Consider the following 17,850-nt stretch of genomic DNA (forward strand, 5'->3'; position numbering starts at 1 on the left):
TAGCACACTGGTCAAACAGAGACATCTAGTGGACAATAGCAGCCACTGCATGGCAGGGCATGACAATAATGGAGGTTACTATGTGAGAGAGAGGGTTGTTAAATTCATATTAAATAAACATACGATGTTTATATGTTTGGCTTCATATCTTTCACTGCCAGATATTTGAAGCAGGTCGGGTGAATATTGCCTGGAGGCAACTATATATGAACTCATGTATTATTTGAGCCCCTAGACAAAATGCGCGTGTGTGTGTGTGTGTGTGTGTGTGTGTGTGTGTGTGTGTCTACATTCTGGGTAGTTGGTGTGTACGTATGTGTGGACAGTCCAGTCATACATACATACATACATGTATGTGAGTGGATGGTGTTGTGGTGTGTGTGTGTGTGTGCGTGTGTGTGTAGGTGTGTGTGTGTGTGTGTGTGTGTGTGTGGGTGTGTGTGTGAGCTGTCTGGGTGACTCAGAGTGTCTCACAGCAATATTAATAACACATCATGGATACAACTCACGCTCACACACAGCTCACTTCTCTCTCTCCCTCTCTCTCTCTCTCTCTCTCTCTCTTTCCCCCCCTCTCTCTCTCTCTCTCTCCCTCTCTCTCTCTCTCGCTCTCTCTCTCGCTCTCTCTCTCTCTCTCTCTCTCTCTCTCTCTCTCTCTCTCTCTCTCTCTGCTGTGTTGGAGATTATGAAGTGTATTTGAACCACAAGCTGAGCCAGTGTATTCAGTCATTAAATTCTCTCATTCTCTTTTTCTCCCTCTCTCTTTTATTCTCACTTGCTCTTGCCATCCTTCCTTCCTTCCTTCCTTCCTTCCTTCCTTCCCTGTCCTTCATTCCTGCATTCATTTGTTCTTGCCTCCTGCTCTGCCTTCTCTCCTTCATAACCCTTCCTTTCTTCCTTTATTCTCTCCTTACCGCCCTCCTCCTCCTCTCTTTCCTTCCTACCTTCTTTTTCCTTCCCTCTTTCTCCGATCTTGTGTTCCTGCCTTTCCTCCCTTTCCTCTCTCCTTCCTCACTTTTTTCCTTCCTTCCATCCATCATTTCCTTTGTTCCCTCCATCCTTCCTTCCTTTCCTTCCTTCTCTCCTTCCCACCATCCTTTTCTTTGTTCCTTCCCTCCTCCTTTCCTCCTTCCTTCCTTCATTGCCGCCCTCTCTCCTTCCCGCTTCCTTTCCTTCCCTCCCTTCCCTCCTTCCTTCATCCATCCCTTCCTCCTTTCCTTCCTCCCCTCCTTCTTTCATTCCTTCCTTCCTTGCTTCCCTTATTCCCTCCTTCCATCCTTTCTTCATTCATCCCTTCCTCCTTTCCCTCTTTCCACATTTCCTCACCTCTCCTGCCTCACCACCCTCCCTCCCTCCCTTCCTTCCGCTCCTCCATCTTTTTTCCCATGCTCCATCCTCCTCCTTTCCCTCATTCCTTCATTCATCCCTTCCTCTTTTCCTTCCTTCTCCATCTTTCATTCCCGCCTTCCTTGCTTCCCTCATTCCCTCTCTCCCTCCCTCCCTCCTTCCTTCCTTTCCTCCTTCCTTCATTCCTCCCTTCCTCCTTTCCCTCTACCCTCCTCTCCTCCCTCCCTCTCCCCCCTCTTTTTCTCTCCCCCGCTCCATCCTCCTTTTTTCACTCCTCCTTCCTTCCTCCCTCCGCCTTTCATTCCTGCCTTCCTTGCCTCCCTCATTCCCTCCCTCCATCCTTTCCTCCTTCTTTCATTCATCCCTTCCTCCTTTCCCTCTTTCCCCCTTTCCACATTTCCTCACCTCTCCTGCCTCATCCCCCTCCCTCCCTCTCCTCCCTCTTTTTCTCTCCTCCTCCTCCTCCAGTGTGCAGCAGCGCTCCCATCAACATGAAGGTGCAGCACGTGAACAGCAGCGCCCTGGTGGTCCGCTGGGCCCGTCCCGAGGTCACCTACCACCCCCCCATCCTGCACTTCCTGGTCTCCTACAGCTGGACGGCCCACGACGACAGCTACGAGGAGACGCACCTCACCGACGCCAAGCACAAACTGGTGAGACTTTATTTTAAACCTGCAATAAGCGATATCAGACCTTATAACCAATCCTGAAACTAACGTGTGCTATGTGGAGATTTCATGGAGACATAATGATATAAACCAATATCCACACAGCAGTCAGCTGTGTTGCTGTTTTCACCTCTTTTCTAAAGCTTGCTGTCAAAACCCGGACCGACTCGAAGCTCCACCCGCTCCATTCGGTAGCTTTTCTTTTTTTAAAACTAGCTTGTCTCCTCCCTCGCTGTTTCAAAGCGGCGCTCTCCCCCTCACATTCCTGAAAAAACTTCTCGTAATGGCAGAATCGATGAAGCGAGCGAGTAAACTTGTTAAACTAGTAAACTTGCTACCTGCATCTTCACTTGTCATTGTGGGACATGTAACCTTCAGCGGGAGAAAAATCTGACATTTCTCAGCAGGTACGTTTAGCTTAGCTATTAGCATTACTTTATGCATTTGTCCTTCGTAGGCCTCTGTAGTGCAGTGGCTTTGCTGTGCTTTATTTGCAAGTGTGTTGCAGTTTCTGATGCCCTCTAGTGGTCAGAAAAATCACTTATTGCAGCTGTAAATTCTAGTCAGGATCCCAAGGTTTCCAAAGATACCAAAGCTTCAATGCTTTAGCTAGCTATAGCTTCAATGAAGCTATAGCATGTTTTTTTCCTTCCTTCCTTCCTTCCCTCCATCTTTGCTTTTCTACCTTCCCTTTTCTGCTCCCTCCCCTTGCTTTCATCCCCAACACAACTCCTCAACTCTACCTCTTCCTTCCTTACTTCCTTCCCTCCCTCTATTCTTCCTTTCTTAACTTCCTCCCTTACGCCATTTCTCCTTCCTTCCTTCCTAACTCCCTTCATTCCTTCTTCCCCTCCGTCCTTCCTTCCTTAAAGTATTCAACAGCTAACCCACCTAAAAGAGTCTGGCTTTCAGTGGAGAGTTTTAGTGTCCCATGATGGTCTGACTGCTGTTTCAGAGGCTTTTCCACCCTGACAAGAATAACATTCTGGGGTGAAAACACAGAATACTTGGAATTTTATGGGCAGGAAAATGAAATGGTCAAATGTAAAGATATTGAATATCGACACCAAATATTGGCAGCTTTAACCCAACAATATCAGTATCAGCCTTCATAAACCTTAAAATACAAACACATGCAGTTTCACTAGGAGGAATGATGTGTGTGTGTGTGTGTGTGTGGGCGGGGGGGTTATAAACTGCTTGATATTTCAGAAATACAGAGGATTTTACATCATCAAAAAATATGACTGTAAGGGTCTTAAAAAAAGCTAATAACTTGTTTTGGAACAAAACTGTTTTGACACACACACACACACACACACACACACACACACACACAACTGATTGCATCATTAAAAAATATGACTATTCTGTAGGCAAACGTCTTAAAAAGGTTAATAACTTGTTTTGGAACAAAACATGCTAAACCCACGCAGTCACAGATGATTGCTTAATCAGAACGTGACCCAATCTGTCAGCAGGTCTAAATAACTTTCTATAACACACACACACACATACACACACACACACACACGCACACACACACACACACACACACACGTCATTTCCATTGCGAATGGTCTCATCAGGAGCCAAAATGAACGGTGCTATGAGTGAAGGCTGTGCAGCAGACAGGAGGGTTTCATTCCCTTACAATGCAGTCTGCTGGTTGGCTAGCAGAATACTAATGCTAAGCTGGAGGGGATGCAGGGCTGCCAGCCTGTGCAAAAGCATGACCTTGGGCCAGTGGCACTGTGGGAAAACGGGAGCGGTCGGGGGAAAAAAAAAGATCAGAGTGCCCCCTAGCTGCGGAAGTGGAGAGAGTTCCTCCTCTGCCAATCGGACTGGGAATCGCTGCGCTGGAGGTGGAGGGAGGGAGGGAGGTGGAGGGAGAGAGAGAGTGTTTCATCCTCCCTTCATGAACTCAATATATCGTCTACCCCGAGACCGAACCCCCCTCCCTCTCTGCAATCCCTCCTCGCTCTCCCTTCTCCTTCCTCCTCCTCCCTTTTTCCTCTCTATCTCTTTTCACCCCCTTTTTTTTGCCTCTTTTCTCTTTCAGGCAGCCTTTTATTTCCATTCTCATTCCTCGTGTCCTCCCTTGATGCCTCTATCTAGGTCACAACAGGGACTTTCATGGCTTTAGGAACCCCCCCCCACACACACACACACACACACACACACACACACACGCACGCACACACACAAACCATCTTGTCACAATCAATGGAGAATCCCCATTTAATAAAACACTTTTGGACTGGACTTTTTTTGGGAGGAAACATGTCCCCTAACTCGATCCAACAGGGCAGAACTGGCATGAGTCAGAAACTAAGGGGCGGAGATATGCAAGGCATACGCATAGACTGAGCACATATGGATAATGGTGTTGGTGTAATAGCTCATCATAATAACCCTCATTGATACAGGAGGTCTGGAAAGTCTGGAATCAACAGAAAATCACTCACTCCTCCATTTTGCTTTCTGAGCCTTCCGTGAAGAAATAAGTTTATTCTGTGAAAATCCCAAACCAGCAGCATCTGCAGCAGAGACTTACTGATGCCTGTACAGTAATGTTGATCCGGACATGCTTTGCCTGACACAGCCTGACAGACTGATGACGGCATAGCACCCTCTGTTTTCCACTGCAAACTTTGTTGTTGGAGCACAATCAAAGGGAGAGAAGGGATTCTTTGTTGTCAGTGTGCGGGTTATCTTCGTTTTCTTAGTAGTTTTTTTTATGTTTATTATCTGATACAATGAAACATGGTTTTCTGGTTGTACTGTAGAAGTAGTGCAGTAGTAGTAGTACTGTAGCAGTACAGCAGTCAATCCAGATGTGCTTTTTCAGGTAAAAAGAAATATTCTGAAAAGAAAGAAAATTAAGGGACTCTTCATGAAAAAAAGTTGAAAAGCCTTTAATTCACTGGCGTGTTTCAAGGAACAGGTGTGGTAGTGGGCCTGGTATTCTGTTTGTACAGTAGAGTACACAGTAGTAGTACTGTAGTAGTACTTTAGTATTGTAGTATAAAAGTCAATCTGGATATGCTTTGTCAGATACAAAGAAACACAGCATTCCTTTGTCACTGTAGTAGTACTACAGTAGTGCAGTAGTAGTTGGATGCAAAGAAACATGGTATTCTCTTTGTATTGTGAAAGTAGTGTAGTAGTACTGTTACAGTAGTAGTAGTGCATTAGTAGTAATACAGCAGTGGTGCAGTAGTAGTGTAGTAGTACTAGTAAGGCAGTAGTGTGGTATATGTTTTGGTGGATACAAAGAAACATGGTATTCTGTTTGTACTATAGCAGTAGTATTAAAGTAGTTGTATTGTAGTATTATGCTTTGTCGGATACAAAGACACTTCTCTGTATTGTGAAAGCAGTGTAGTCGTGCAGTACAAGGAGTGACTGATTTCCACGTGATTCCCGACTTGTCAGACATCCTGTATTTATTCATCAGACGCTGTTGAAACCACTGTAGATGCAAGCATTGAGATGCTTACAAGAAAACTCTCTCCTGTGATTTACTAAATCTTCCCTACCCATCAATTCGAGAGCATGAATCAACCCGAAGAGCAAATTCTCCACAGCGTTACTGTGAAGAAATACACCCAAATCTGACAGAGCAGTGCCTCCCTATGAAAGCTATCGGTTGCATGTCGGCCTCCGCTGCAGCTGAGTAGCATTTTCTGTAAAGTCCCGTGGAAAATTCGTCTTCATTCTGAATATGAGAAGAGGATTGAGGGAGTTCTGTGGCAATTCACAGCTAAGGTGTTCCGCTGGTGTTAGGTTAGTTGAATTTTCACAATAATACAACTTTTTGTAAGGTGCTACATGAAGCATTTTAGCATCAATAAATCATCACTACATTAATTTTGAGACAGTAGTATAATTACAGTAAACAGACGACACCATCGCCGAGAAGATTGTCAGCCTCTACCAGCCTCTACACTGCATTTTACATTGTGTGCCACCGGGTCGGATTTGGCGGGAAATGCTATGTTTTGCTTTACGGCACAAAGAGAGATTGCTTTATGGCACAAAACAGGAAGAAGATGCTGTTGTCCCAGAGCAAACGGGGCTAAAGGTTTCAGAGTTTCTGGCAACGGCAGATGGTGAAAGGAGTGAAAGGCCGATGGAAAAATCACTTCCAACAAGTTTAACCTCTTCAGGGAGGGGGAGGGGGGACAGGAAGCAACGGGGTTTCTGGGAAATGTAGTCCTGATTTTGAGAAACACTCGCACTAACAATACCACTGGCCTGATATAGAGGCTACCAATCATCTCCACCATGGTCCCATTTGTTTACAGTAATTATACCATGGAAGCACTATTAATTTGACAATGATATATTGTTGTTTAAAAATGACACAAGTTGCACCTTTAATTAGATGCTGCTCAGTGAGGAACAGACATGATTTGTAGAAAATGATTATTAGAGTGATTCATCTCACCTTGGATGACTGACCTGAATTTACTTCTTGGAAACCACTGAGGTAAAAACCGGGGAAATCAAAGGATAATGATTTTTATGCTACTGATTTTGTTTGTGTGTGTGTGTGTGTGTGTGTGTTCCAGGAGGCTGTCATCTCTCCCGTTTCCCCCGATGTGCTCTACCTGTTCCGAGTCCAGGCCGTCTGCACGAACGACATGCGCAGTGATTTCAGCCAGAGCATGCTCTTCCGCGGTACGACACACACACACACACACACGCACACACACATCTTAGACCTCAGCTGATCACGAATTCCCACCGCATTATCTCTAATGTCATCATAACATCACGTCATCAATATGAGCATCAGTATCTCTTTCATATACACATTCCACATCATTACCAACATGCTCTTGATGTTTTCCTGACAGTTTAGTTCATAAAATCGCTCATATTCAGGTAAACTGCCCAACCGCATAGTCAATATCTGCAGGTTGAAGGAAAAAAAAAAGAAGAATTAAAAGAAATAAGTTATATAAGGGCAATCTAAGTGCATTGTGATGCATTAAAAGCAGATTATAAGCCCAATAGAAGCACAAATAAAGTTTTCTCACAATGTAATCAAACATCATCAAACTACATTCAATTTAATACCACATCGTTAACTATGCAGCTGCCCCATAAAGTGTTCAACCCCCTGCATTTTCATTATATCATGCTGATTATAATGATTATCATGTACTCACAATGTGCTTATAATGCGCTCATGATGCCTTGTGAGCACCACTTCATGTTAGGTGGTGCCTGATTGTTTCCCCTCCTGTGTCTCACTGTGGACTGTCCCGCTTTGTCCTGTGTTTCAGCCAACACCACCAGGATCTTTGAGGGAACGAGGATCGTGAAAACTGGAATGGTAAGGGAGGCAGAGGTGAATCACTAACTTGTCTTTTCACTTTTTATCCACCAGAGAGCAGTATGTGTCTTAGGATTCTTCCCTGTCTGGATGGGAATGTCAGCATGGGAATCAAACTCAGGATTAAAGAGTAGCAAGAGCAACAGGATTACAGGATTATATATTGGTAACTGTAGTGTGTTTCATTTAATTGGAAAAATACAGTAAAAATGTAGAGACTTGTAATACTAGGTGATTACTTGGATTACTCAAATATGACACTAGATAGTGACAATAATACTTACAATCTGTAAATCTTCTTCTTCTTTCTCTCTCTCAGCCGACAGTGTCTCCGGCCTCCTCGGCCGACATGGCTCCCATCTCCTCCGGCTCCTCGACCTGGACGTCCTCGGGCCTCCCCTTCTCCTTCGTCTCCATGGCGACAGGCATCGGCCCCTCCTCCAGCGGCAGCCAGGCGACCGTGGCGTCCGTGGTGACCAGCACGCTGTTGGCTGGCCTGGGCTTCAGCGGCGGCGTCATCTCCTCCTTTCCCAGCTCCGTCTGGCCGACCCGGGCGCCGACCCATAATCCCACCTCTGCCTCCTCCACCGCTGGCGGCGCACGCCAGGCCGCCGAACCCACCGAGCCGACCAAAGACGCCACCGCCGCCGCCGCCACGACGTCCGCCGCCAAAGACAACGCCGAGACCGGGGGTGAGGATGGGGAGAAGGGCAAAGGTCAAGGGGAGGAAGGAGAAAGGGAAGGAGAGGACAAGGACGAAGAGGAGGAAGAAAATGAAAAAGAGGAGAAGAAGGACAAGAAAGGAGCAGGAGGTACGGCCGAGGCGGAGAGACGGGGCAACGGCACGGCGGTGAAAGAGCCGCCCGGCGACACGCCCGCCTCCACCGCCAAAGAGAAAGAACGGACAGAGTTAAACCGCCCAACTACAGCGGCGCCTAGCGTTGTGGAAGACCAACTGGAGATGCATACCCAGAGTCCACCTGACTCTAACCCCACCACCACCACAGAGGCAGCCAATGAGACGGCGGAGTTCCCGGCGCCCGACGACCCCTCGGTAACACTCAGACCCGGTACAGTGGGGGACAAGAGTCACTGGCCTTTCTCCATCCATACTGGTAAGGCAACTAATTCACCACTTTATACCGTTCTATTCTATAATCCAGTCCAGTCATTATGATTAGTGGTTTTGGTTGACATCTTTCTATAGTCCAGCTATTATGATTAGTGGTTTTGTTTAACATCTTTCTATAGTCTCATTATGATTAGTGGTTTTGGTTGACATCTTTCTATAGTCACATTATGATTAGTGGAAATCTAGCTTTCCCAAAGAAGAAGAGTGTTATTGGTCACCGATACCCAATGGCCATTTTTCCTGCTGTAAATACAAGTTGGGAAGAGAAATTTCAGTTTGCACAGTGAAGTTGCATCCATCTCGCTCCAGTCGAGTCCTTCCACTGACTGACTGTGTATGCATTCACACCACCTCTAAATTCCTTTTTGTGTTCAGTCTGAATGTAGGGTAAGAGAGGATCAGTAAAAAGTCCCTCCACTGGCCTAAAGGGGGCAATGTATATATTAAACATAATCCCAATTCAGTCTATGATGTTCCATTTGTAATTCGAGCAATGAATAATCCTAAACTAGAACGGGCTCATATACACACACTTGACAAGTGCTCAAAATTTTTAGGGCACAATGAGACATTTTGTGAAGGTATGCATCATTTTTCAACATGGATATTTTCTGTTTGAGTTTTTGTGTATATGTATTTATAAATATAAAGAACATATGAATTATGAATTTTGATTTTGTGGTGTTGCGTGTTGTAGTTTGCATCATGCTGTGCTTTGTGCTGCTTTTCAGAATTTCCAGTATATCTTGTGATACTTTGAGGGGCTTTGTTGAATACTTTGATGTACTCTGTGCTACTCTCTGGTGCTAAAGAATACTTTGTAATACAAGATGCATTCCCATTGCATCACATGAATAGTGTTTGTTTCAGCTTTTTTTGTTTGTTTTGTTTTATTTTATCTTTTGGCAATGCTTTAGTGTGAATAGAAATAAGGTTTGGTGTAGCAATGATAGTGTTCCGCCTCCTCTGGACTATATTTTTATATGCTTTTAGGTGGCTAATGGTAGAAAGCTATGGGTTTATTGGGCAAAGGCTGAATCATTATATCAATTAGTGATACAGAGTAGCATAATGGGTATTTATTTATATAAAAATGTTGCTGATTATTATGTTAATGTCAGTAGTTATAAAGTGGTATGATGAACCCTTAAGTGAAAGGGAGCATCTAGCAGTTGAAAAGGCTGTATGGTGGCAATGCATTTGAGCTGTGAAAGGCAGCTGAGCTAGGAGCTACAGAATGCACTGGTCCTCAAAGTGGGTCCATGGCCCCCTAAAGGTCCCTGAAAGATTCCATGGGGGTCCTCAGCAAAATGCAAGATAGTCACATTTCAGTACTGCTGTTATCTCATTTGACTAAAAGTCTGTTTAATGGGAAAATGTAGAAGAATGACTACTTTGATCTTAATTTCACGCTCTCCACTGTTATCTCCCCGACTGTAATATCAACGCTTATGCAATTATTTTCAGTTGTATCTAACCACAAAAATCCTCTCAGATAAGGGGCATGTGGAACAAAACCATAGGTGTCAACTGGATATGGCAAGATAAGACACTTAGGATACCTTAGCCTAAGCCTAAATTTGATGTTATAGTTTTTAACATTATAGTGGAGAGCAAACATAAAGCAAAACTTGCTAGAAGTCTATTTGGAAGCCAAATCTAAAAAAGAAATCCACATCAGGGGACCAGTGTTCCCTCTGTTAATATAAGCAAGTTTGGAAGTTTTGGTGGAAAATTATAGTAGATGTAGGGGCTTTGCCATAACTTAGGGTTTATTGAATTGACACCCCTAGACAAAATTGTATTAAATGGAGGTCTGTGGCATAATGCTTATCTGTTTGAGGGTGCTTGATGTGAAAAAGTGTGGGAACCCTTGCACTCTGAGGATGTCAGGAGAGTAGAGTCAGATGAGAGGCCTATATGTGTTAGCTAGCCTCCTCTGAGTGGAGCACAATGGTAATGATAATGTGCTGTTCCTCTTTGGGATGACTCGGATGATATGTCCGGACAAGAGGAAGTCACTGGACACACACAGACACACACACACATACAGAGGTGGTAATGTGATAAGTAGTGATGAATGGCAGTGATGTAGAGTGGAGTAAAGTGTCAGAGAGCTCCAGTTTAGATCTGAGAGCAGACCTAATGCCCCCCACCCCTCCCACCCCCTCGGCCAAGACTTTCAGCAAGACACTGCATTAGCCAACGAAACGCCATGGGACATCAATTCAATTTCGAGTGCTTTGAAAAGCAGTCCAAGGGTAAGACCAGACATTATTATGAACAAAAGGTAATCTTGTGATACTGCCCGGAAATGGCTTTCTCAATCTCTTTGTCAAAGCTCATTTATCAAATTTATTTGCAGTTTGAGATGGAGGGACTCGAGGGCGAAAGTTAGAAAGTTGCATTGGAGAACTTTGTGAAAGTGATGGGTGTATACATACTGCTCCGGACTTCTGTTGTGAGAACTGTTTTGAAGCTAATAGTGGATGCTGTCATTGCTTGGGAAAGCATCACTCAATAGACTATAGCTATAGCTATAGACTAGCTATAGGCCAAGACTACAATTCCCAGTTTGCAAGGCAGAAAAGTCTAGAAGCTTTGCAGTTGCATCACAAAACTATGTCTGGCTCCATCATGGAGCTGAAGAATTGTCTGTGCGCAAATAATGCCTAAATATAAAACATCCGGGGTAGAAAAAGAGAGATACCTGAAAAAGATTGTTGTGGTGTAGGCCTAAATTCATGTCATGTTATAGGTTAAAGTGAATAGTCTGATAATGTAGATTTGTTTTTAAAATGTAGTTGTAACATGAGAAGAGTCAGCTCAGTTAACCTGAATACAGTTGTTTTTTGTCTTTGTTAGCCAGCCAACTAGCCAGCAAGCTACTTTAACAAAGCAGCCAAAGTTAATGTTAGCCACTACTAATGCGAGTTTCTACTAGATATGTTAGCTAGTGTGCAAATAAGATGTGTTGACAACAAGACAGTGATGATTAGCTGACCAGATACCATGGTTAGCTAGCGAACAAGCCTAAACATAAAAGCAATCATATTTATCAATGGTGAAATGAACACCAGTTTTAAGGACCTCCAATATGGCTGCCAGAGAGTGTTACGTCACTTGTAGCCCTCCATAAACTAAGCTAAAAACCATGATTACAATTCCCAGTTAACAAGGCAGGAAAGTATCGACCAAAACTATGATTCACTTGAGCAAAATAACATTAACAAGCTAGGAAGGAGTACAAGTTTTAGATCGTGGAAGTGGTCCAACTTAGAAAGTCATGGAAAGTGTAGAAAGTCTTGAAAGTCATACAATTTTACAGGGGCAACGGTGGGAACCCGGATTCAGGTGCTTGTGAAGCTGGGAAGTCGGAGCTACCGTAACAGGATATGAGACGGCAAAGTCAACTAGCCTATATAATCCAGCTACACCTCTCCTCTATTCATCTTTCATTCCCTCATTTCTTCAACAACCCCCCCCCCCATCTTCCTTTATCCGTTCCCCTTTCTCTATCGATCCACTTTCCCTCTTCCCTCCTCTACCTCACTCCTCTTTGGCTTTCTCCCCAACTCTTCTTTAGTCCATTATGTTTTTTTCTTCAGTTCCTTCTCTCTCCATCCCCTCCGCCCCTTCCGCTCTCCCACTCTCTCTCTACCTCTCTCTCCTCTTGGTCTGATCTGAGTGCTGGCCTACTTTCAGACATGGTGAGAGGAGATGAGGCTTGGAGGCTATACGCAGCTGCAGGGGGAAAAAAAAACTCTGCTCCATTTATAGTTATATGTGTGTGTGGTAGTGTATGTGGTGTGTGTTAGTGCCTGTATATCTCACTGCGCATTAGTGACTGGCTGTGTGTGTGTGTCTGTGTGTGTGTGTGTGTGTCTGCATGCTGCCGGCGATGTTATATTTTTTGGGGGGGTTGGCGTAATCGTAAGAGAGAACTAGAAGGAAAAGAGAAGAGAACAGGCAGCATCTCTAGCCATGGTTTGTCTGCATGCGCCGTGTAGGTGTGTGTGTGGATTTTGGGGCGAGAGGCCGAGGTAGCGGCGATGTTAGCCAGCTGTGTTGCAGTGCAGCAGGGGCCCGGCCTTCTGCAGCGTTTGGCTCCAGGCAAAGCTGCAGACTGAAGGCCATGGGGGCCGGCAGCAGCCACAGCAACATCACGACTGCAGCAGCTGAACTGGGTAGGTGGTGGTGGAGATGGTGGTGGTGATGGGGGACAATACAGTTTAATTTAACAAATGATTGCACTTATCAAGAGCTGCATGTCATTTTTATGCAGTGGGTTATTGCACTTCCTCAAATACTGTGCAGGATAGGATAAGGACATGGGCTGGAAATGGATTTGTCTGATGGCCTGTATTTGTTGTGGCACCCTCAACCTTCTTTAGGTGTTGCATGAAGTGAAGTGAGATATGAAATGCTGACATCTAAAGGTGCGTTTTCACTGGGTCGTCATTTCACACGAGGGATCATGCTGCTTCCCAATATTTTTATGTTTCTCCTCCATGACTAGAGACCAACAAATAAACACTTCCTGGCTGCACTTGATTGGACGAACGCTTTCACTCGTGGGGCCGTCTGTATGCCCCCAGATTTCAAACTGGAAAAACATGGCAGCTGGATTTCTCGAAATTATGAAAATAGTTCACCGAAATGTGTTTCTGAAAACATTTGAGGTGAGAAATAAGCCGTGCAGCTGCTGAATCTGTCTTCATTTTAGATTGACAACGGCTAGTTTAAAAGTTTGTACATGAGTTTGGGGAGTTTCAAGGGGTGGCAAGTCACGCTGGACACCCCTGATTTGCATAAAGTAGACTAGGGTGGAGGTGGCGAAGAGATTCTCTGGAGGGAGCACTCGCTGCTTTGGAGACACTTTTATTTTGTCACGTCCTGTGTGGAGAAGATTTCCAACCACAGTGTCTACACCCATCACCGGAGTTTAATTTGAGCAAATAGGGTGAATGTACAGGGTCTCAGTTAGTTGGGATGCAATGTTCTTCTCTGTTGCAGCCCCATTTTGTGATTTAGGATGATATGATGGGTGTTCTCTTACATAAAAATCTTGCCTAGTGCAGCTTTAATGTTTTTACTTATTTAACACGGCATGTCAGTTGAGGAGAAATTCATATTTAAATGCGTCTAAATGAGCTGCAAAGCTTCATTTGACTTTGATTCCTTGTCTTTTGAATGAACAACCATGCGAGTCAGTGAGTGGTTCAGGCTTTCATATATTTGCCTTGTTAGAAAAAGGCAATTACATGAAAGACTGAACCACTGATCACGCATAGTCAAAGACAAAGTCCCTGAAAGTCGTATGGACAGAGTAATATCAAAGATGAAATATTGATGAAGATGCTAATAAGAGTAACTATCCGCTCTGCCTCACGTCCCTCGTCTTCTTCCTCTCTACCCCCTTCTTACTTTCATTTCACTCCTTTCTTTTGCTATCCAACACTCCAATCCCCCATTTTCCCCATGTATACCCCCCTATGTGACTTTTCTCTTTAACCTCTTTCTTCTCATCCTACCATTCTTCCTACCCATATCCTCTCAATCATTTCCCCATCCAATCTCTCTCTCTCGTCACACCAAATCTCCTCGCGCTTCTCTTTTTGTCGTTAATCTCTCCATCCTTGTCTTCCAGACCGCCCCAGTGCGGCGACCAACCTGACCCGCCAGGCGAGGCCCGGGCCCGGGGCGGGGCTGGGCCGGGTGGAGTGGCTGGTGCCCTTGGTGGTGGTTTCAGCTCTGACCTTCCTCTGCCTCGTCCTGCTGCTGGCTGTACTCGTCTATTGGAGGTGGGTACAATAGCGTCACCACTCATGGATATCTTTGGGGTGGTGGTAGCCCAGAGGTTAGACAAGTGGGCAGGTGACTGGAAGGTTGCAGGTTTACGTCTTGGAACTGATTATCAATATGCGTTCTTGTGCGTTCTTGTGTCCTCCATGACACGTTTTACGCAATCTAACCTCCGAAGCACAATTCCAAAACAAAAGAATGACAGGACGGAGAACGGAAAGTTTCCTTGCCAACCTCAAAATATCGAGGATGCATCGGATGGAGACATGACCGACGGGAACGAATTGAAATCCCCTAGATTCATTGCGACAACATGAGCACCGCTGTAGTCTACAGTACAGACCCGGTTAACAGGTGGGAAAATTAACAGCTGTGTAGCTTAAATAATCAGCGCGACACGTGAAGCACACAGTCCATCTCAAACTGTAAGGAAGCTTCTCTGTGCTGACTTTCATGGGAAGATCGTTCTCCCCAAGACAACTTGGGAAGAACGTTCTCCAGGAGGACACAAGTATCAACTTGCCGTTCTTGGATTTGATAATGGACTTGATTCATGGACGGAGTTCAGTCGGCTTTCCCTGGTTATATAAAGGTTTACAAAAATTATGCTCATGGTTAGCATGGCTATTCACCAACCACGCACACCTCCACCGGCCCTGCGCCCTGCCCAAAGTGGATTACATTCAATGTCTCCTCTCACACGTTTGTGGAAATAACTGTTGTGGAAAGACTTGCCTGCTCACAGCAGTGACTTGGATATGTCCACAAACTTGTTTGAAGCTGTCAAGACGCCATGATTGAAGTTTTCTATAGACTTTAGCTGCTCACACTTAACACATATGTGCTTAGTGAGTGATACATTTGAGATCATGTTTTTCCTTATTGGTGACATCAGAATTCACTAAGTCGGAGAAGTCTCCAAGTAGAATTTACCATCGGAATGCTAAGGTGAACAGTATTTTCTAGTAGTATTACCATTTGAAAGGTGAAGTGAACAGTATTTTCTAATAGTATTTGCCATCTGAAAGATGAGTGAACAGTATTTTCTAGTAGTATGTACCCTCTGAAAGCTGAGGTGAATGATACTTTCTAGTATTCCCAGCTGAAAGCTGAGGTGAACAGTAGTTTCTAGTAGGAAGCTTGTATCTAACATGTTTCTCATAGGACTTGATTGCAACACTATTCTTAAACTGTAAATACTGGAGGTGGGTATCTATACTGGTGCGTAAGAAAGTCAATTTATTACGTTCCTACAGTGTAAACACGTTGCCAGTTTCATGGCAGGTTGAGAGTCACTGGGAGTTGTTTAGTGTGAATTTGTCCCCTGAGTGATGTCGTCGGAGGATGCCGAATCTTTTGTTGTGTTAATTAAAGCTCAATGAAATGATGTAAATGAAAACAAACAGCATTACCTGGAGCCTCCAGTGTGGGTTACTGCGGGGGAAATGAAGTTTTCAAGCTAATAAGTTGGTTTTATATGCTTAGCACAGTGAATAGGGTTGTTTAGGAATTCAAATCACAACTGAGCATTAACTAAATGCTTTATCTTTTGGGAGGAATCAAAGGTAGGGGAAAAACAAATTCCAGATATGCTGTGGGTTCCTCTCTAACAGGACACAGAGTTCAATTTCTATGAAAGGCATTCATCTAGCTTTCTAGGGTTGATTGATATTTTCTGTCAAAAAGTGAAACCAGTGGCATTCTCCCTAAGGTTTACCTATATTTCTTACTGCGTAATTACATAGCAATATAAGGGTGCTATGAGTCAAAGGGTTACTGGATTTTATTTAGTAATTGCATGTAGTAGTTGATTTTTTTATTTAGTAATTGTTTTAGATAACAGACAGTGATCAGGACACTTTTGCAAACCTGTCCTTTTACTTTTTGACTCAAAATAATGGATCACTTGTAGTACAGATGCAGGATTATACGGTAATATATCCTACAATAAGTAACAAAAATATTTAAAAAATATATAATTATAAAATTGTAATTATTTATGATATAAACTTTGATAATAGTAATATTCAAGTGTCTCTTGCAGAAAGTAAACTAACCTCCTTGTCACTAATAAGTCTTATTTATATGTAATGCAGTATGGCTTTGCAATACAAAACACTGTTTCCCTATTACAGGCTTTGTTTACAAAGTGATTTATTGGATTGAAGACTTAAAATTTATTGTTTTAACCTTTTCATAACAGTATTTATAACTAAATATGATTTCTACATAGACACTTACAGTGTGTGTAATATACAGTATGTGTGTGTGTGTGTGTGGATATGTTGATCTGTGTGTTGATTAGTGTGAGTATACATGTGCATACACACACACATTCACACCACCGTCTCTCTCTCTCTCTCTCTCTCTCTCTCTCTCTCTCTCTCTCTCTCTCTCTCTCTCACACACACACACACACACACACACACACACACACATACGGAGGCCTGGTGGCAGGTGCTGGGGGCGTGTTTGGGTAATTTAATCCTATTGTGGAGCAAAGCTCAGGTCAGAACCCTGTGTTCCACATTAACTCTTCCCCCACCGCAATCCTATTGGCCCCAGAGCACCCATTGGTGCCTGCCCACATTCCCTCAGCTTGTCCCGGTCAAATCTACTGCTGCATTCAGGTCCCATGGGAAAGACGGCAAATACAAGCTTCCTACTACAAAATACTGCTCAACTTATAAATACTACTTGGGTTTGGTGATGGATCACAATTTCTCTAACTTCTTGAATTGTGACATCACCAACAAGGAAATACCTGTAGTCAAGTGTAGGGAATGATATATTCATTTCAAGTAAAATGAACAAAATTAACAATTTTCATCAATTTGTGATCCTAACTCTTAAGATACCAACTACAATCATGGTGCCTTGACTGCTTCAAATGAGCTAGTTAGCACTTCCAAATCGTTTCTTTGAAGTGTGAAGTTGTTCCGTCAAATTATTCCCATGTGACATGAACGCATCGTGACACCAGGAAGAAGCTTGTGAATGACCTGTGTGTGTGTGTGTGTGTGAGAGAGAGAGAGAGAGGCCAACCCCCTCACGCCTTGTTGGGAAACCCCTCCTCCCTCCATCCCTCCCTCTCCCCTCTATCCCTCCGTCTGCCTGCACTCGTTCTCAGTTTTTTCGATAGCAGCATGCAGGAGCCTCTCCGCTCGCTCTCTTCTCCTTGTTCACCAGGATGAACACTTTCTGCTCTCTGCTCTGTGTCAAATACAGGTAGGGAGAGCCTGGGCGCACACACACACACACACACACACACACACACACAGGTGCTGTAGAGTAACTGTTGCTGTCATTGGGAGTTGTAGCAGCAGATAAGGTGTGTGTACTCATGCCACAAAGAGCAGGCGGTAATGTTTAACACACACATAAAGCTAGTTTGAGTTATGCGAAGCACAAGATTAATAAGAAGTGTTTACGTCAATGAAACATCTAGTAGAAAATATCTCATATAAATTATATTTAGGCCAAGCTTTGAAAATGGAATAACAGCCCAGATGCCATAAATACAACAGTTTGGTAATGGAATGTGTTCAGTG

The 17,850-nt window shown here is 44.0% G+C and overlaps 1 protein-coding gene across 1 annotated transcript in view; it reads left to right on the forward strand.

The window, feature by feature from the left end:
• The window catches only part of LOC139923744 (receptor-type tyrosine-protein phosphatase gamma), a 316,355-nt gene that overhangs the window by 263,438 nt on the left and 35,067 nt on the right, over positions 1-17,850 (forward strand). Inside the window, exons 11-15 of the mRNA XM_071914574.2 lie at positions 1,816-2,000; positions 6,593-6,701; positions 7,313-7,362; positions 7,682-8,477; positions 14,145-14,298. Coding sequence (XP_071770675.2) covers positions 1,816-2,000; positions 6,593-6,701; positions 7,313-7,362; positions 7,682-8,477; positions 14,145-14,298 — 1,294 coding nt within the window. The remainder of the gene's footprint in view (positions 1-1,815; positions 2,001-6,592; positions 6,702-7,312; positions 7,363-7,681; positions 8,478-14,144; positions 14,299-17,850) is intronic.

The sequence above is a fragment of the Centroberyx gerrardi genome, chromosome 5 (genome assembly GCF_048128805.1).
Source record: "Centroberyx gerrardi isolate f3 chromosome 5, fCenGer3.hap1.cur.20231027, whole genome shotgun sequence".
Classification (NCBI taxonomy): Eukaryota; Metazoa; Chordata; class Actinopteri; order Beryciformes; family Berycidae; genus Centroberyx; species Centroberyx gerrardi.